Source organism: Triturus cristatus, chromosome 3_1 (genome assembly GCF_964204655.1).
Source record: "Triturus cristatus chromosome 3_1, aTriCri1.1, whole genome shotgun sequence".
Classification (NCBI taxonomy): domain Eukaryota; kingdom Metazoa; phylum Chordata; class Amphibia; order Caudata; family Salamandridae; genus Triturus; species Triturus cristatus.
The window spans coordinates 308,899,863-308,921,246 of NC_140583.1; the positions used below are offsets into that span (position 1 = coordinate 308,899,863).

General features: G+C 44.8%; 1 protein-coding gene across 2 annotated transcripts in view; it reads right to left on the minus strand.

The window, feature by feature from the left end:
- The window catches only part of SNX1 (sorting nexin 1), a 732,138-nt gene that overhangs the window by 379,411 nt on the left and 331,343 nt on the right, over positions 1 to 21,384 (minus strand). For both annotated transcript variants that reach the window (XM_085643997.1, XM_085643996.1), the window contains exon 8: positions 5,177 to 5,252. In XM_085643997.1, coding sequence (XP_085500123.1) covers positions 5,177 to 5,252 — 76 coding nt within the window. The remainder of the gene's footprint in view (positions 1 to 5,176; positions 5,253 to 21,384) is intronic.

A 21,384-nucleotide genomic window follows, 5' to 3' on the forward strand; every position in this document is an offset into this window, starting at 1 on the left:
TCCGAACTGGTCCCTGTCCAGCAACTGATTCTCTTCCAGGTAGTTTGACAGGGACTTGCTGACCATTTTTTCCAGTATTTTGATAGGAAATGGCAGCAAAGAAATGGGGCGGAAACTGGCTGGCGACATAGGGTCTAGAGATGGCTCTTTCAGCAAGGGGGTGACTATCGCCCGTTTCAAGCAGTCTGCTACCTCTCCTTCATTCAAGGATTGGCAGCAGATTTGCCACAGGCCTGGAAATAAATCAGGGCCATGCTCCTTCCAGATTTTGTGAGGAAGGGGATCGAGGGGCGAGCCAGATGAAATCTGCCGAGCAATGGTGCCAAAAGCATCCTCCGTGGGGGGTGGGAAGCAGTTCAGAGAGATGTCCTTCCGGGCGACCTCGCTGGCTGGCAAAGTTTCCATTCTGCTATGGTCAAGTCCACCCACGATTTTAGTGACCTTGTCAATAAAGAAAGTGGCAACCTTGTTGCACAGGTTTTGCGAAGGCTGGTCCCTGTTAGCCAGGCATCCAGGGTTACTAAGGTCTCTTACAATATTGAAGAGAGCCTTAGATCCATTAGGTGCCTGCAGGATGGAGCTTGCATCGAATTGTGACTTGGCCTCCCTAATAGCCTGCTTGTATTGAGCTTGTATAGATTTCAAGGCTTTTTCATCGGTTTCTAAGTAGGCCCTGCGCCACCTTCTCTCGGTTTGTCGGCGGGTTGCGCGTAGCACTCTCAGTTCCTCATTGAACCAGGGGACCGAGGGCGCGCTTTTGACCTTGAGCTTTTTCCTTGGGATATGTTCTCCTAGGACATCGTTGATGAGATTACTGTATCTGTTGTAGCTTTCCTCAACTGCCTCCCCAAGTTTAAATGAGGTTTGACAATGGAATAGGGGTGCTGGGCCCAGTTTGGAGAGTTTCGCCCAGTCTCTCCCCCACCGGTGGGTGGTTGGATTCCTTCCCGTCGACTTGTTTCTTGGCAGATTTATCCTGAGCTGGATCAGAAAGTGATCAGTCCAGTTCAGCGGAGCTATACTAAGTACCTCTGTTTCCGGCTTCTTAGCAAAGACTAAGTCAAGCATGTTTCCTCCCTTGTGAGTAGGTTTTTGAATGAGCTGCTGCAACCCGCAGTTTCCACAGGTTTGGCTCAAAGCCTTCAGGTGGTTTCCTAAACTCCCCGTGTCCCAGAGATTGAAATCTCCTAGGAGCAGCAATCTGGAATGTGATGATGCTAGGATAATAATAGTGTCCAATAGGGCCTGATGCTGAAAGTCCAGGCCCGGGGGCCTGTAGCAAACCATGCCTGACAGCATTTTCCCCTTGGGCTCCTCTATACAGGAGTTCATACCCTGCTATATCGTTAATCAGCAGAGGGATACAGTTCCACTTCTCTTTGAATATTATCCCTACCCCTCCTCCTCTCCCCGTCATGCGCGGCTTCTGAAGGATTTTATAACCTGCTGGGCACGCAAGGCCAAGTTCCACCGAGGAGTCAGGGGTGATCCAAGTTTCCGTGATGAACAGCAGGTCAAAACCTAAATCCTCCAGCAGGTCATTCATCTCCTGATGGTGTTTTATCAATGATCTGCTGTTAATCAATCCACAGTGCAAAGCCTGTGGATGAACCCCCTGCTGCCCTTTGCCAATATTAAGTAGGGCGTCCCTGGAGTTGTGGAGTCGGCCTGTGGGGATTTGGGCAGCGTTTATGGCGCACGGCGCGACCGGGGCGCGGACGGGATTGCCTCCGGCGCGCCACCGGCGCGCCAGCTGCGCACGCGCGCTTGCATTCCCCTGTTTAAATACACGCAACCACTAGAGCGCAAACAAAGATGGCGCTTGGTGATTGGCACAGATCGGTGAAATCTCGCTAAGTAGCGAGGTGAGATGATATTTTAAGGTGCAGGTGAGCGGACTGTGCAAATATTTTTTTTTAAAAAGATCTCTCAACACACAACAATTTAAAAAGCTATTATCGGCGAATTCAGAGTAAAAACTTATGCCTGTCCTCGCGTTAGCAATCAGCGGTATAGTATACTTCCAACCCTCGTGATTCCCCCAATCAGTGGTGAGCGTACTACGACAGCGTCTCAAAGCATTAGCTGAATGTCTCAGTTCGTGGGCAATTAATGACAGCACTGCACTTACAATGCACTAACAATGTCTAAGAATGGACATAGACACTGTTGGGGTACAGGGACCATGCACATGTGCCCTCACCACTGGTATAGGGCACCCAGCTAGAGGGTGACTGATCTATGCCAGGGCACTGGGTTGAAGACATGGCACACAGGGATGTGTGCCATGTCGACTTTTTGTTCTGCACCAAGACACGCAGCCTGCAACGGAAGGGTGTGAGTGTAATGGTACAGGGCCTGTAAGGGTGGCACAATAAGTGCTGCAACCCTTCGAGGTCTTCCCTGGGCACAGTGCCCTAGGAACCAGTGGTACCATTTACCTGGGGCTGACCTGTAACCAGAGATGCCAATTGGGTACAGTTTTGGGGAAAGAACTCAGGCCCTGGGAAGCTGATTGGCAGAGACCCAGGGCACATCAAGTCAAACTGCATCAGTAGTCTGGCAAAAAGTGAGGGGGTTACTGCAACAGCAACCCAGCTTCTCACAAGGCCCCAATACTGTCAAATGACTGAGATTGTGCACTCACAGAAAGACATCTCCTGAGCCTGCATGTAACAGGTCTACATGGACAGGGCTAGCTTAGGCAAGTGTAACCGGGTGTGCCCAAGCACAGCTCTCATTTATATATTTGACAGCTGTATACCCAAAAATACTTACCGGTACGGTCTTCATTTATTTCCCAATTAGTAGGAAGATCAAGAAGTCAGACCCAGACATGCAGGACACAAACAGGCAGTCAGGCAAACATTCAGGTGCAGCCACCAGGGGGAGTAGATATACATGGCGGAGACCGGAAGAGTTAGAGGCAGTAAGGAGAAAAGAAATGGAGAAACAAGACACGGAGGAAGGACTATCAATGCAGAAGACGGTAACAGAAACAAAGATGCAAACATTTTAATGGTGTCCAAAAAAATCGGATTAGTGGAAAAGAGCCAATAGGTCTTGGAAGCCTGGCGCACTGCCCCGAAAAGAAGAGCCTTTCCTCTCCCGACGCCATGCTCACCGATAAAAAGGGTTGGTGGCTATGAAGTTCCACTGCCTAACGTCTATTAATTATACTATAAACTTTAAGAATGTACTGTTCCGGGCTCTCCCTTTTCCTGTTTATTTATCCCGATATCTAACCCCATATTCTACACCCAGTTGAAGAGACAAGAAAAAGGGGTTCACTACTTGGTTTCTCACCTACAAGCTTTCTAGAAATAGCCAGCGATTGTCCTTATTATGATGAACGGAAGGCGCTGGTGGCAATTTATTTAGTTTTTCCATACCTCTGCCTTAATCAGTCTCTGTACCAGTTTTGCACTTACTAAGGAGCAAAGAAAGCCTTCCTAGTGGAGCAGACTTCAATGAAGAGATCAAAAGAAGAGATGATAAACTTTATTTGCCATTTGGAGACTGCTGAACCCCATACTTTTAACTCATCCCATAGTGTGGTTCTTCTGGCCCTGATACCATGGGACAGTTATTGCAGCGACCAATGCAAACATTAAATTATTCTCCAGCACAATCTCAATAGACAATGGTTCCAAAACCTGGGGATGCCAATGTGGTAACCCATGTGGTCACAGGTACCGGTCTCCAAATCATTGTCTTCGTTAGAGCCTGGCTCTCTCAACCAAGCTATAATGTGATGATGCCTAAGAGATCGATCCACTGTGGAAATCATATCATCTGTAACAGCCAAGATAGAGCAGCTAGAACAAAGACCTAGAGAAGCAGTTGAATTGGGAGGAGAAGGTCAGGAGAACGTCTGGTTGAATCTACTGAAACTGCAAAGCAAATAGCGAAAGCAGCATGAAAACTGACAGGAGCTGCACTTGGAGTGGTGGCAGAGAGACTGTACCAGTCTTCCATAACTTTAACTTTGCACTTGAAGCACCAAGACTGGTCTGAGCATTGATAATAGCATGGAGTAAAAGTCTGCAGCTGGATCAAAAGAAAGCTGGAAGAGGTTCCTGGAAGACCCGAGTCAAATCCTTCATTATGCAAGGCCTTGAAAAACACTAAAGGCCTAGGCCTACCTGTTCATTTAGGGCAGAGGTTCTTAAACTTTTGACTCCCACTTAATCATTACTAGAACCTGGGGACCCCCCCACAGAATCATTACTGGAAGTTGAAGACCCTGGCCTATGCATTTCAATGATTTGGATTGCAAAACAGATACAGAAACAAGCATTCATCAAACAAATAAACAAATAATGTAATATTTTATTTAATTCTCAAACAAATTAAAAAATAATAATTGTTAAATACGAATGTTGGGAGTTCTTCTAAATTCATCAAGGACACATTGTCCATAATATATTCTGTTTGATGCCCTTACACTTCTCCAACTAATCAATTAGAGCATGCTAAAAAAATCTTTAGTCTACAATTTCAAATTCCATTACATTTACAGAATGTTTAAAATGTTCAAGTGTACCTTTTGCTTCTTTGTTTACATTCACTTCACTAATCTGTTAATATTATTGCATTTTCTAAGCAGTCATGGACCTCCCCCCCGGGGTCCCTGTACCAAAGGCTAAGAACCACTGATTTAGGGAGACGAAAACCAGGTCTATCTGAAAGCTGTAAGGCAAGAAAGAAGTAACAGAAGCAATCACAGATGAACTCCGGATGGGAGATCATAAAATAGCACAGTTTATCGAAACTATCTTCAGGAGCCAGGTTGAGACAACAATGGGCACTGAAATGAGAACGGTACAGACGGTCCATGTAAAGAACATTACTGTCACATTTCCCCCCAATACTTTCAGTACACTCCTGCACATAATCGAAATGGGAAATATAATTAATTTGAGCACAAAGTTTTATCATAAAATATTTACAAAAACAGACAAATAAGTCAACACCAGGAGAACAGACCGTATCAATGTAGTGAACAACAGTTTTAGACTGGGATAAAAGTTAATCAACGTGCCTTGCAAATACTAAAAAACACAAGTATTAAAATAAAGATCTACCCGCATGCTTTTCCAAAATTACAGTTTACTTCATCCACGCACTGGGTAAATTGTCATCAGTGCACAAATACTGCAACATCAATACTAACCTCCTCTTTTTCTAAAAACTCTCTCACATCTGGATCTTGTAATAAGGTAGGATGGGCAACAATTCTCTGAAGGTACCTACGGACCAAGCAAAAACGTGTCAGTCACAAGAATGTATGTGTCCCTTCTCAACCAATTAATTATCCTCACCAAAATTAGTTAACAAAGTTAACAAAAACGCAACTGATTTTATGACTATTTCTAGATTTCCCACTGTGTAACCCAACACCTTCACATATATTTTAGGTTCTCTTACTGACTAGTATCAAAACTAGCCAATGGTTCATGGTAAATTCATGTTCAACTAGTGTTTAATTAGTTTCCGAGTGCATTGCCTAAACTAGACTTCATGATTAGTTTAATGATTATCTACTTAGTTGAATGAGTGCTTAAGAAACTGGAAGGAAGCATTCCATGATGAAAATATTTAGTTATATGATAATAAAAAGTTACTAACCTGTATTTCCACATAAACACAGTAACAGCAGTGGACACATACCCTCAAACAACATTGAAACATCCATAGACTATCTACAGGCTATCAATCTGATTTTATGATCCAAACTCTGAACACGGGTGGAAAGACTCAGTCAGATTTACAAAGCTCGTCAAGATAAATAATGTATAACTTCATGAACAGGTAGGAGGGCAGGTCACATGAGAATCTTTAAAAGACTGAGACACAGGCAATTATAGTTACATTTAGGACATTTCTTCTCCAGCCCGGATATTTTTGTAAATTCGCATGATTTAATAAGGGTTACCAAAGCAGTAAGGTAAGCACTAAACAAGTTAAAAGGCAGAAGTGAGGCGCATTTTAGTGAATTAGGTTGCGTACCTGTTTTTGCACAAGTGTACCTTGATGCAGATCTAGAAAAAAGAACTACACATCACCCATTAAAACTAACTGTTTAATAACTGTCTTTAGTACGCAAAAGCCAAAGATTGCTGGATATCACTTACATCTAAATCAGTACTGAAAATCTTTGCCGGAAATTTAAAATGCACTTCATAACCTATTGCGCCATCTGAAGAGCAGGCTTAGAAAACCAACTATCATCTTGGCTATATAGCCCACCAACACTTAAGATTGAATTAAAGATAGGCCCATAATAGTCTGGCGACCATCCCACCCTGTAGATAATGTACAGCCTCACATTTTGTATCCAGCTTGGTGATGGCTGCTAACGTAGTCTCTGATGGCTTGAGAAACCACTGCTACCAAGTGAATTTCCCGATTGTGAGGACCAACTATCACTAGTTCGCTAGTAAAAAACAGTACTGTTTTTAAACACATTATCCTCATCAATGCAACATTCTTTGTCCTCCTGGGAGGAAGTATTGGTTGAGGTCTTTGGTGAAGAGTGCTGGTGTATTGTGAATATGCAAGATCGTTTGTTAATAGCGAAATCATATTTACAGAAACTGGACTGTGCATCAGAGTAAAAAACACAGTTGTTGATGGGATAGTCTACAATGAAAGCCTTTAAGGGTTGACCATCAATGAGGCATACTCAATGGAGCTGTATGGAGGCAGATGTCGATGCTTTGGGGCCATTAACCAGCAGTGCTACAATACTGTTGTTCACAGACAATTGTCAACAGAGCACTGAATGTCTTAGGAGCAAATCAAGAGTCTAAAGTCACAGCGATGAAGGTAGACATAACAAGCCTATGAATCTTGGTCTTCTTCAGGGACTTTCCGCAAGAACCATTGAGCTGCTTCTTGGAAGCAGGTGAAGAAGTTTTCTTTTTTAAAGAAGAATTTAATTGTGCATTTTATAAAAAAAGAAGAATCATGGCAGAGCTAGAGAAGCAAATAATAATCCCATGAATTCATCAAGGTCAGGCATCTTATTGGCATTCAGGGCTTTAATCACAAACTTAACTTTGTCTTCAGTTATCGGATATTCAAGAAGTATTTTCTGGTCTTACGTGATTCCTATCTAAATATTCATTTTACAATGATTGGGTAAGATAGGTAAACTGATATAAGATACAGTAAAAGACAAAAAGGACTTGTTTTCTTCCCAGTACATAGATTCCATGGTTTATTAATGAGTTCCCTGACATAGCTACTCTGTCTCAGTTGCTTGGCCAGTAAGGTCCCAACCTAATTGCCTCTAGTTTAATACACTTTTTGGTTGAAGGAAATCAATCTCTACTCTATTCCTATCGCCCATATTATCCTCTGATAACCGTAAACTGTACGTAGAAGTCATGGGCAGGGAGTTGTTCTATAAGTGGCTTCTGCTGTTTGAAGTTCTTGTTTGAAAGGGGTTCTATGCAATCGCCTAACATTTGTCATTAGACTGATGCAAGTACACCGCCGGACTGCATTAAAATTTTGCCATGAAGCTGGTTCCTCATTATGCTCTTCAATACACCGTTTTATACGTATCACTAGTAGTTCTTTATGAACCGGATATCTCAGGAATGTAGGATGCAGAATCCAACGTCCTATTGTTTTCTGTTGCCAATGTATGCAAAGCGTGACTGAGTTATGATCCGATACACCTATTTGGCCTATCTTATACCCTCAGATCCAGCTGCCAATGGTACCAGGGCATTATTAATGATAATGTAATCTATTCTGGAGCATGTCCTATGGAAAACAACAGGTATTCCTGATCATGTGAGTGGTGATCTCACCAAATATCTCCGAGACCCAACTATTTGACTGATGTTTTTTAAACGCTCAGAGAATGCCCCTGTACGTGTTGACGCCTAAACTCTCCTATCCAGGCCGGGGTCCTAGAGCACTGAAGCCCCCCATTAAAATAAGGTCGCCTTCAGAAAACCCAGCCATGGGATGCATCCTAGTCTATATTACCGATGTATCGCGTAACTATAGTTCAGTGACTGCTGATGACATTTGAAAGGGGTGGGGCGCAAAAGTTCTGAATGAGTGCCCGGTGGCAGGGGGCTCAGGTGGCTCTCTCACAGAGAATTATTTGGGAACACTAAGGGCAAATTGTGCATTATCAGGCACATTTGAGAAACAGAAGGCTACTAAAGCAATTGTGAAACTCTAGGTATGACAAAGATATCATAAAATAATTACATAGGCAGCTGCTTATTCAGTATAGCCAGGGAACTTCATAATAGACAGAAAACAATGCAGAGTTAGAGCACATATTACCCTCTGCTGTCCGGATGAAAGCAGGCCTCCCCACACAGCAGGGAGTAACCCAGGAGGAAAGTAACATTAATACACAAAAGGGCACACATAGTGCTAGGGTTTCGCAGGAAATTATCATATCATTGTGCTGGGAAGCTGGGAGCGCCAGCGTGCAACTTCCTAATGATTTCACCATCCCTTAAACATCTTTGATGCACCAGGAACTTTTCACATTGATCTTATGATCAGATAGGATACCCCATATAGTCACAAAGTGGTCTATTTTCACACCACTAATGTGAGGCATTCCAACCGATGGAAGATATCCCTTTGAGATCCGTAGATCCCCCCCCTCCTCCCTTAAGAGTGGAGGATATTTGGCTAGATGATTAAGAGTTCAAGCAATGGATAGTTCCTGACAGACTTCATCCATCTGCACTCTAGAGAAGGCTTACCAATTTATGCAGTGAAACATTGTGCCTAAATCACTGTCCCTTCACCTATGGGATCCTCACGAGGACATGCGATTTAGAATGTACCTTCAAGAAAACAAGCGAAAAGGAAAGCAGCAAAATTCATTACTTGTTTCTTATATGTTGTCTCTGACCTCTCAGATGTTGTAGCCGAAGTACCCTCCATCCGCACCCCTCAGAGTCCAGAGAGAATTTCCTTTCACTAGGGCCGGCTGTTGACAATCTTCAGAAGAGTTCTCTATTTGAATCCCAAGTTTTTTCGTTGCCTCAGAATTTAAAGTTTTTCTGCATTTTATACTTAAAGTCAAAAGCAATCCCGAATGGGTACAGAGGGCGGCATATGATTTTGCCTTTCCTGAGGCTATCTGTGATGAGGCAAAACTACTGCCAATGCACAAGAGGCACAGGTGCAATATCTTGTAAAATGATGCATTCAAAGTCATTATGTTTTACAACCATGCATTTGTGTGCCACTGCTAACCGTCTCTTTCAGTTGGAAATCATGGAATTTACAAAGTACCTCTCTTGGCCCATGACAGCCCCCTAAGGTCCACTGAGAGACCCTGTGTGCCCAGACCATTTTGACATCACCATGTGCTCCAAGAAGCAATGACTCAAAAAGGTACAACATCAATTTTTGTTAATCAGTGCCTTCAGCTCCCTTCTGAAGGCCCCTTATGCTTCTATATTTTCTCATCCGGTGCAAATGTCCAGGTCCCTGGGTTTCAATATCAAGTACTCCCAGGTTTGTAGCTCATGTAGCTGATCTTTCATCTCCGCGTTTGTATCTTCCAAAATTAGTATTTTGGTTTCCAGCTCTGGAACTAATTACCTAGCACCGTAGACATTGTTGCAAAGAGTTGCAATTTTCTCACTGAGGTTGGATCGCAGTTTCTGTAGTTTTTTGGCGAGATAGGATTTGATCTGCTCATGCAGCTCCGTCTTGACCAGCTTCAGAGTGTCAATGAGATCTGTTTTAAAATGTTCAAAGATTACTCAATATAGCCGCATATGATGGGGCTTCATAGCAACGTGGTTTTCAGCTGGTTGGATGCCTTTTATCCACTGGAGAAGTCACGGACGACATCCTCTCCTACTTTGGTAACCTAAGATGACAGATACCACTCTCACAAAAAACCATGCTGAATTGCCTGGAAAACAACCTTTTGTGACTATGGTGTGTGATCAAACCAGATCGCCTTTTGTAATGCAGACATGGCACTGCTTGTTAGGGTTTCAAAACTAGGGTTCCATAAAATAGGGAAGGGGCTCAGCTTTCTTGAGCAACAAGTGAAATGGGACCCTGCCAGAAGAGCATGATTGACCTGAAGAGTATAAGACTGTACAGTGTGTGTTCACGGGTGAGAGTTGCCAGTGTGAGAAATCAAAGTGGCTTTCTGTCCCCAAATCTTTTCTGGCTGCTTTCCGGTCCTAGCGAGCTCATTACAATATCTTGAGATGAGACACATGAAAAGCTAGTGATGAAGGTTATGGGATCCAGTGGACTTCTGCGTTATTCTGCAGTTACTAATCAATTATTTGTTTACCTTACCGGTGACCGAGGTGCAGTGACGTGGCCTGGTCTTTTCATTCCAGTGAATTAGTCCCTTGTTGTGGCACTTCAGTTGGGTGAAACTTGGTTCGAGTGGAAAAGCTAGCACAGGACACACATCTGGGAATACTAGTCCTACTTAGGACATTGCACTGATGTAAACAACGTGATGAGTGGGATGCTTGAATTAATCTCAGCCCCTGGTAATTACTCTGGCCTCATTCTAGTCCATCTTTTTTTGCCCACAATGCCACCTCAGATTGGACCCATTTGACGCCCTATGTGCAGCAGTTATGCCCAGACTTTCAAGCAATACCTCACTGAACCTACCTCAGTAGGTCAAAACTGGTCTGGGGTTGTTTGTAGTTCTTTCTGGAGGGGTCCTTGCCTGGCAATTTGAGACAGACTGTTTCAATGAGAAGCAGGGTTGATACAGAATTGCATAAGACAAGACCTGGTATTCAGTTACATGGTGAGCACAAAACAATTGACTAAAATCTGGTTGATGGTGATTGGCAATCGCTGATGTTAATTCACGTATTTCACCCATCAACTTGCTGTTGTTGCAGTTGATGCAGAGAGTGTGATGGGTATGCCCAAACATGGGTTTGGTGATCACTGTGCTATAGGACTCAAGCTATACCTCACTGATGAGACCTAAGAAGGTTGAAACCTGTCTGGGTTGCTTGTGGTTCCTTTCTGGAGCAGTTCTCGACTGGCAGTTCAGGAAGGATTGTTCCTAGGAGGAGCAGGGTGGATACCAATTTGCGCATGGCAGGTCTTTTTCTAGAGTGGCATGCTGGGCACAAAATGGACTTGAAAGCGGCCCGAGCAATTGCCAGGGGTTAAAATTATTGAAGCATTCGTTCCATCACTTTGTTGTAACTGTGGTTTAAAGCAGCTGTTGGAATTCAGTGCTGACCAACTGAATCCCACTACAATGACAGACATTATCAAGGATGTTTCTCTTGCAGTGGCCCTACATTGCAGACCGACAGTGTTGGAAGCAGGACACAGAGGAAAGGTGGAGGACAATAATAATGCAGTTCCCTCCCCCACCATATGAACAGAACTGATATTATGTGAGTTGCCAAAAGGGTGAAGGATCTGCTTGGAGAAGATGGAGCAGAATGCCCTGTTTTATACTATTACCTCTGGACGGGTCTATCAGACATTGCTCACACAACATGCTTCCGAAACAAAACAAAGGAATGACAAAGGTAAGGAAAATGCTACTTACCCAGTATGCATCTGTTCTTGGCATATAGCGCTGCAGAATCATTTACTGTCCATAGATCACCGTCCAGTGTTGGGTCCGGATGTTTGCACTTTGTTTTTCTTTGAAGATGTCTTTCCAGTCACGAGGTAGGTGACTCCTTTCGGTGATAGTGCGCATAGGCATCGACTCCATTGTTAGATTGTTTTCCCGTAGAGGGTGATAATGGAGTTAGTGAGAGCAGTAATAGGAGATGTCCATGAATGCATGTACATAATTAAGATGTTAGAGCAACAAGTATAGGTACCTGGAGAGGAGGGTGGGCGCATATGACTACACAGCTCTATATGTCAAGAACAGATGCATACGGGTTAGTTGTATTTTCCGTTCGAGGCATATGAGCTGTAGATCATATGCTGTGCATAGACTACAGAGCAGTTATCTCCCAAAGTGATGGCTAACCTGTAGCTGTTGCAGTTGTTTGAAATTGTCTTGCTAACTAATCTACACAAGTGTTTAGTGAATGTGTGAGGTGTAGACCATGTTGCAGCTTTGCATATGTCACCTATAGGTATATTACCCAAGAATGCCATAGAAAGGACATAGTGGAGGAATTTTCTAAATACTCTGAGGGCATATATACCTCCAGTACAGAGAGAATAAGGGGAGATTGTGACGCACTGCTGTGCGAAATGAACCTCTCAAGCCTAGAGAAAGCTGACAGACAGGCCTTGGATCAAGAAATTACGGTGGAAGAGATCACAACTGCCCTCTCTGAATTACAATCTTAGAAGGTAGCCGGTCCTAACAGCTTGCCGATAGAATTCTACAAAAGTGTGGTGAGCAAGATAGCTGCGCACCTCTTAAATATGAACAAAGACGCGAGAGACCGAGGGGAACTCCCAGCAGACTTACGGACAGCTACTATCGTAGTAATCCATAAAAAAAAGGTAAGCCCCTGACTGATTGTGGGTCATACAGGCCCATATCGCTTTTAAATGTGGAAGCGAAGGTCCTAGCAAACAGGTTGAGACCAGTGATAGCCACATTGGTCCATCCAGATTAATCTGGATTCATGCCCCATCGTAGAACGCAACTGAATCGGAGGAGACTGTATAGAGTTCTTGACTGGACCAAACATACACCGGGGAGGGCCGCGGTCCTCCGATCATTAGACGCACAGATGGTGTTTGACAGTATAGAGTGGCAGTTCATATTCGCCACACTGTACAGACTGGGCTTCGGGTCGAAGTCTTGCTCCTGGGTGAAGCTGGTATATCAAAACACAGGACAGAGTGAGAGTAAATGGAGAAGTGTCTTGCTCATTCTCCCTCAGTAAAGGTATGTGGCAGGGGTGTCCACTGTAGCCGATTTTCACCCTGGCGCTGGAGCCTCTAACAACATGGATATGCAACGACGCGGTGCTACAGGAGACACCCGGGGGAGGGGACTGAGAGGACAGAATATCTCTATATGCCAACGACGTCGTCCTGTACCTTACTAACCTATATAGGTAAGTTCAAAGGGTTCTCCAGGTCTTTCAGTTGTTTGGCACCTACTCTGGATACACAATCAACTGGCCAAAATCTCTTATGTTGCCGCTGGCCGATGAACTCCCACAGAGACTAATGGATAACACTCCCCTGCAAATTAAACCAAAATTCACTTACCTGGGCATGCAGATCTCCACGAATGAGGCAGACTTTCTGGTGGACAACGTATACCCACAGATACAGAGATTAAGAGAGGACATGGAACACTGGAGAAAACTGCTGGTGTCTTTGGAAGTCCTCCTTAAAATGATGTCACTACCTCAACTACTATATGTAATGCAAAATACTCCCCACGTTATCCCACAGAAAGTATTCAGAGATATAAATAGGGAAGTGCGCAGACTCCTCTGGGACGGTGGTAGCGCCAGGATAGCACTAGGGAAGCTACAGAGGGGAGTGTATGAAGGTGGATTGGCCGTCCCAGATATTATTAAGTACTACTGGGCTTCGCAATTGATCGTGATAAACGATTGGACCTTTGGAGAGCGAGGCATCCCTGTGCTTAGGGCGGATCACTGGGCGATGAGGGCAAGGGGATACATGGCAGCTCTATACGGAGGGTGCTCGGATAAATACTTACCTATGCATATGCGAACCGTCATCCGAGTCTGGAAAGAGGCGACAAAACACTTGGGTTGGAAGGGCAAGTTATCTGGGAGAACTCCATTGTGGTACAGTGATTAATTGACAGAACTGAAGCCCCTCAGAAAGACTTTCAGGAAATGGGACGTGATGGGGATTGAGAAATTAGACGATATATGGAGGGATCAGACACTGCTCACATTCCCAGAACTACAAGGGGAGTATGAACTGGTAGATTCGGAATAATATAAATACTTACAACTCAGAAACGCACCATACCAGCATAAAAGGGAGGGCGACACTCTGCTGGATCATTCCCCTTTCGAAGATAGATTACTGATGGACCCAATGGAGACCAAGGCCACCTCCCTGAAATCTAAAATTTGCTCTACAACTCCCCTAATCCGATAGATCCACTCCGGGTGACATGGGAGACGGAAGTGGGGCTACCTGAGGACAACGATTGGGCAGAGGCGGTACAAAGCCCCAGGGAAGTGGCAATTAGAGCCCGGTTTCGTCTGGTACAGTTGCACATATTACACAGGTCATATGCCTCTAGAACACTGATATATAAGCTGGGATATGGGATGTCCGAATACTGTGTTAGGGAATGTGGAGAAATTGGTACCTTAATTCATATTTTGTGGGATTGTAAATATATACATGAATACTGAAAGGGAGTGGCAAAAGTCATGTCAAAAGTCACGGAGATAACAATTACAGTTGATTCACGATGGATGCTTCTATGTGTGACAGGGGGAGATAAATGGCCGAAATACACAACCATTGGGCAGAAGGTGACTTGGTGGCAAAACCAAATAAAGCCCAAATAAGGGGTGCAAGACCGATAAAGGAAGTGAGAGCCTGGAAGTCTGATATGGATTAGTGTGCAAGGGCAGAGAAAGAGGTTCACAAAGCCAGAGGTTGTCCACACAAATGGGATAAAATCTGGGGAGAATGGCAGAAGTACCGTTGGTATTAGGTAGGGTAGGGAGCTAGGTGGGAGGGCCACTCCAGATTATATTAGAACATTCTGAGAGTTCACATGGGGCGTGAGGATTGGGTCGTGATCTTGGGTGGGTTGTTAATAACAATGATGTGCTATGTACAAAATTTAGATATGATGACTCTGTGGGTTAGCCTGAGCCGGTTTAATCAAAATATTTATATTAAAAAAAAAAATGCCATAGAAGCCCCCAGTATGCGTGTAGAGTTTGCTCTAAGAGGAACTGTTAATGTTTGTTTTGCTTAGCATATTTGAATGCATTTGACTATCCACCTTGCAATACCTGATTTTGATATGGGATTGCCGTTATGTGGTGGAGCAAAAGCGACAAAGTTGGTTTGTCTTACTGAAAGCTTTTGTCCTTTCTATGTAATAAAGTAATGCTCTCCTCACATCTAAAGTGTGTAGGGCACGTTCTGCCACAGAATCTGGTTGAGGAAAGAACACGGGTAACTCAACAGATTGATTGATATGAAAGGCAAAAATGGCTTGAAGAACTACTTTATTTTGGTGCATCTGTAAAAAGGGTTCTTCTATAGTTGGTGCCTGAAGCTCACCAACTCTCCTCAGTGATTTAATAGCTATGAGGAAAGCTACTTTTCACGTGAGAAATTGCAGTTAACATTTGGGCAATGGTTCGGAGGGTGGACCCATTAGCCTGGTGAGAACAATGTTGAGATTCCACACTGGAGCAGGGGGCTGTCTTGGGGGAGTGACTCTTGAGTCCCTCCATAAAAGCTTTGGTGACATGCACTCTAAAGAGAGATAGATGTTGTATATTCTAGAGGTATGAAGTTATCGCAGCCAAATGGTAAGCGTATAGATGTGCACATTAAATTGGAACGCTGTAGATGTAACAAATAATGTTTTGAACAGAAGCATCAAGCGGGTCGATGTGGTTGTTAGTACAGTACATTACAAAGCGATTCCACTTTGCTGCAGGTGCCAAATCGCCAGGTTGAGTTGACTGGGGTCCGGATATCTTATGTCTCCATGGCTCTGTGTGAGGAGATTGGGTGTAAGACGTACTTTTTGATGAGGAACTATTGACAGTTCCAACAAGGTTGTGAACCAGGGTTGACGTGCCTATGTGGGAGTAACTAGGATTAGTGTCAGGGACGCTTGTTTGAGGTTCTGAACCACTAATGGAATGAGTGGGAGAGGTGGAAAAGTGTAAGCAAATATCCCTGACCAATTAATCCATTGTGCATTGCCCCTTGGACAATGGGTGTGAATACCTGGTTGCGAAGTTTGGACATTTTCTGTTTAGGTGTGTTGCGAACAGGTCAATGCCTGGGAAGCTTCATATTTGAAAGAATGGGAGGAGAACTTGAGGGTGTGGTTACCATTCGTGGATTTGTTGTGTCTGACGACTGAGCAGATCTGCCATCTGATTGTTTACTCCTGGAAGGTGTTCCGCAAGGAGATGCATTTTGTGATATATGGCCTATTTCTAGATGGTCTGTGCTAGCTATGACAGCTGGAGAGAGTGTGCCCCCCCCCCTTCTTTTTGTATGTAATACATCGCTGTCATGTTGCCTGTACGAATCAAGACAGTCTTGCATACTAGATGAACTGGAAATGCTTTCATTACCAGAAAACTTGCTAGCAGTGCTAGTTGATTTATATGAAGTTGTTTCTGCTGCAAGCTTCATATGCCCTGAATTGTGTGGGTTTGGAAATGTGCTCCCCAACCAGTCAATGATGCGTCTGCTTGTTCGTACTATTTGTTGAACCGGGTCGCTTAAGGGCCATCCTTTTAAAGGTTTTTGTGTGTTCCACCACTGCAGAGAGCGATGAGAGCGGCCGTCTGCCAACACTAGATCTGATACCAGACCCTGAGCCTGGTTCCACTGTCTTGCTAAAAATTCCTGTAGGGGGGACGCATTTGAAGTCTTGCGTAAGGAACTATTAGAATGCAAGACGCCATCATTCCCAGTAACAGCATGAACACACAAGCTGGTTAAGAGTGTTGAGGCTGAAACTGAGACAGCAGGACTTGTATATTCCAGACCCTGGCCGGAGTTCGGTATGCTAGAGCTTCTTGTGTGTCTATAGTAGCCCCTAGATATGCTTGAGTGTTGGACGGTTGAAGATGGGATTTGGACAGATTTACTGTAACTCCCAGCTCGTGGAGCAATTGCAAATTTTTTGTGGGTGGCGTACACAGCTGACGTGCGAGCTGGCATTCATGAGCCAGACGTCTAAGTATGGGAAGACGTGAACATGTCTTTGTCGATGGGCTACGACCACTGCTAAGCCTTTTGTGAAAACCCTGGGTGCTGTTGCTACTCCGAATGGGAGCACCTTGAATTGATAATAGTGGCCTGCTACCACGAATCTGAAGTATTTGCGGTGTGCAGGATGTATTGGTATATGAAAGTAGGCGTCCTTTAAATCCAGAGGGGAGAGAAAGTCGCCTTGCTGAAGGAGCGGAGGCACTTTTTCTAGTGTTACCATATGGAAGTGGTCCGACAGAATGTACAGATTTAGTTCTCTGAGGTCTAATATAGGCCTGAGAGCCGTCCTTTTTGGAAAGTAGAGGGAGTACACACCTGTCCCTTGGTATTGTAAAGGGACCGGTTCTATTGCACCTTTCTCAAACAAAGAGAGAACCTCTTGCTTTAGAAGGGTACGATGTTCTTGTGACATGAGGTGTGACCCCGGAGGAATGTTTGGTGGAGTGTTTGTTACCTCCAGACGTTAACCAGATTGGATAATTTGTAGAACCCATTTGTCTGATGTAATCGTATTCCAAATGGGTAGAAATTGGGAAAGACGTCCCCCGACAGGAGTGGAATGATCGTGGAAAGGAAGTCACTGGTGTTTGTAGGGGAAGTGTGTGTTGAAATACCTCTGCCTCTTCCCTTTCCGTTGTTTCCTCCATATCCACCTCTAAAGTAACCTCTTGAAGAGGGCGACTGATTGTTGCCTTTGTAAGAGGAGGAGGGATTTTCTGTAGATATGTTTTTGGAGCCACCCCTGTAGAATGAGCGAAGAAAGGATGCTCTGTTGGAAGGTGATTGTAAGGCCCCCATGGACTTTGCAACCTCAGTATCCTTTTAAATTTTTTCCAGAGATATATCAACAGCTGGACCAAAGAGGTGTTCTTCGTCAAATGGTTGGTCAAGAATAGAGGCTTGCACCTCAGGTTTAAATCCTGAAATTCTTAACCAAGCATGCCTACGGAGCAGTAGGCTAGTATTTACTACCCGGGCTGCTGTGTCTGCTGCATTTAGTGCACATCTGATAGAGGTATTCGTTATTAGTTTACCTTCTTGAATAAGGTCACTGGTTCTAGACTTATGCTAATCAGGAAGAAATTCCATGAGCTTCTCGAGCTCATCATAATGAGCAATGTCATATCTCACTAATAGTGCTTGAGCATTGGCACTGTTCCAATGATTAGCTGCTTGCGACGCTATCCTTTTGCCCGAAGCATCAATTAATGTGGACTCTTTATCAGGAGGAGGGGCTTCACCTGTGGTTTGTGAATTAGCTCTCTTAAGAGCGTTAGAAACTACAAGAGAGTCCAAGGGCAACTGGCCTTTAATATAAACAGGGTCAGTAGGCGCAGATTTGTACTTTTTCTCTACCCTGGGAGTGAGGATTCTTGCTCTTACAGGGTCTTTAAAGATGTCATCAGCATGTTTAAGCATATCTTTTAGCATTGGTAATGTTTGGGTAGCCCTCCAAGAAGAACATACGGTTTCAAACAAAAAATCTTCCTCTAAGGCCTCTTTATGTAGCTCTACCCCCATGATACTGTGCAGCTCTGTTAAGGAGCGCAATATATCCAATATTATCATCTGAAGGAGAGGGTATGGATGCATAAAAGTCTGGTACATTATCTGGTTGAGGGTCAGTGTCAAAATGATCCTTAGAAGAGGAATGTGGTAATCTTCTTGTAAGCTCATTTTCTTTTTCTCAGGTAGTTTGGCAAGAATGTCCAGTTTGCGGATTAATCACCATTTCCTTTTGTTTTGGATACGAAGGTGGAACATCGGTCCGAGGCTCTTTTGTTTAAGTGCTTTCTCTAGATGCCTATTTCGGTGTCAAACGTTTTGGCTCTGAAGAGATAGCCTTAGTTAACGCTGGCACTGACGCCAGAAAGTGTTTCGATTTTGACGCTGAAGTTTTCAGGTCTGCCTCGGCGTGAGGACGGATAGAGACCGACCCAGAAAGCTGTTGTTTGTGTCTTGGCGCTGAGCCCGAAGGCGGGGGAAGCTTGAAACTTTTTCTCAGTGCCGACCTTGGCCCGAAGGCAGAGGAGGGACTAGAGCCTTTTGTGGAGTTGTTGGTAGGGGAAGGGAAGTCTAGGTACTCACGATCTGTTGGCCCGGTGTGAGGTCTTCGGCATCAGAGTCGGCTTCAGACACGGAGATGTGCTTCTCCTCGCATTCGGCTTCCTGCGCGTGGGATTCTTCATGTCCGGAGTCGTCTCCGACAAGATCCGGTGCGGAGCCGCTTAGTTTATTTCATGATGTCGAGCCACACGGTCACGGAGCGTCTACTTTGATCGAAACGACCGACACGCGTCGCACTCTTTCTCGTCGTGTTCCGGGGATAGGCAAAGGTTGCACACTTCGTGCAAGTCGGTTCGAGGAAACTTAGCAAGACACCATGGACAGAACTTGAATGGAGTCCGTTCCATCGACTGCTATCGACCCCGGCATGGCTGGGCCCAACGGCCTTCCACGAATCTTCCGATCGAACGCTTTCGAGTAGACGAAATGCGGAGAAAGGGATAAGCGATCGATAAACAATACTGTCGAGGGTAGTGGAATGCGCGTCAAAGGGGGCCCGAAGAACAGTGCTGAACCAGAGCGCAACAATTCACATCCGAACTCAATGTCGATGCCCCTGCACACTATCATCGAAAGGAGGAGTCACCTACCTCGGGCTGGGGCAAAGCCATTCTGAACAATTCTCACCAATAGAGGAACAAGAGGGGGTGGGGGCAGTCTGTCGGTAAGCACCTTAGCCAGAACCTTGTAGTCTGTGTAATGCCAACGGACGGTATGGACCAGGATCAGTCGGATGTTTATCTAACTAGAGGAGAAACACGAGCAACGCCCACCGCATGGAGGAGGGGAGGGCACCCACACTAAGCGCACTGTTGTATACTTGCTGTAAATGAGGCACTACTGTAGCCTCATAGGCTTCGAAATAGTCTGAGGGGAGGCAGTCTGTGCCCAGGATCCTTCCTGTAGCCACTGACCTTAACAGTGCACCGATCTCCATAGGGGTGATTGGCTCATCTAACTCTAATGCCTGCGCCTGGTCTAATGATGGTAAAGTTGTCTGAGCGAGCAGGGAGGTGTATCCCATATCGCTGAAAGCGTTTCTGGATGCACTGAGGGCTGTGTAGAGACGCATTAGCTCTGCATATATTTCTATTGGCGTGTGCAGCAACCGGCCTTCTCCAGTACGGAGGGCCATAATAGGTTTTGATGTTTGATCTTGCCGGATAAGCCATGACAACAGCCACCCTGCTTTATCTGACTGCGCATGTGTACGAGCCAAATGTGCAGCATAATTAACATGACCCAAATGCCCCAGCAACTCTGCCAGTTCACCTCTTTTTGTTTCTAGTGTCGCTATTCCCACAGATTTGTTTGCCCAGTCCGTTTCTAGTTGCATCAATTCTGCTTCTACCCGCACCTGTACCCACCGGAACACCGCTCCAGGCAGCTAAAACTCTCATAAGGGAGTGGAAGAATTGCGTTTCCTCGACGTTAGGAGCGTACACCACCCCCAGTACCAGTGGTGTACCGTTTAGGCACGCTTTTATAAAAACGTCTCTCCAATTGACGTCCATTTTAACCTCTTCAGCTGAAAAGGAGGTCCCTGCCCAAAACCCAAATCAATGTACCTCTCACATATGAGGAATAATCAGTGGCATATATTTGGACCCGCCAGCGAGGACGTTGCAGGCACTATTTCCACCACAGCTACATGAGTCTCCTGCAGAAGCGCTAACTGTGCTGCTCTACGCTTGATGTAGGAATAGACTGAGTATCGCAGAGCAGGAGTATGCATACCTCTTACATTCCATGTTATTATTTTGTAGCTGCCATTTGCATTGCAACAGTATGTTCTGTGAAGTAATCCACTTTTCAGGGGCCATGGGACAACATCCTGCACATCGCCATGCAACAGAGGATGGGTCAACATTGTTATGCTAATATTGCTAAGTACCTAAGCTTTGAACCAAACAACTAGTGAAATAGAACTTGTTCAACCTTATTAGAGCAGTTCTACAACAGGGATCCGCCCAAACTAGTGCACCAATACCTGGTCAAGAACCCGCCACCCCATGTGTGTCGGAGGGGATTCGCATCATGCATGATTGTGAGGGTAGAAACTAAGGTGCCCTTATGCTTAGTGTGACTCCGTGCAGGGTTATACAGTTTGTCTGGATGACTGTCTCTCTGTGGCGCCTAATCTACAGTGTACTACGATATTTCCCGAAGTTGACTTGACTTCCTTCCCTTTACACGTTCCGTCTCTGCCTGCAGCTCCGATCGGATATTAGTTATTCTGGAGAGAAGACCCCTAATTCAGCTCACTAGCAGACCTAACATGGGACAGCGTGTGTGTACTGTGATCAACCATGGATTCCCCCCAATGAGGCCTGAACCCTCAAAGTCATATTATGTAATCTGCTGTTTGTGGCGTCAAATCTGGTGGGGCGGTGTGTCAGA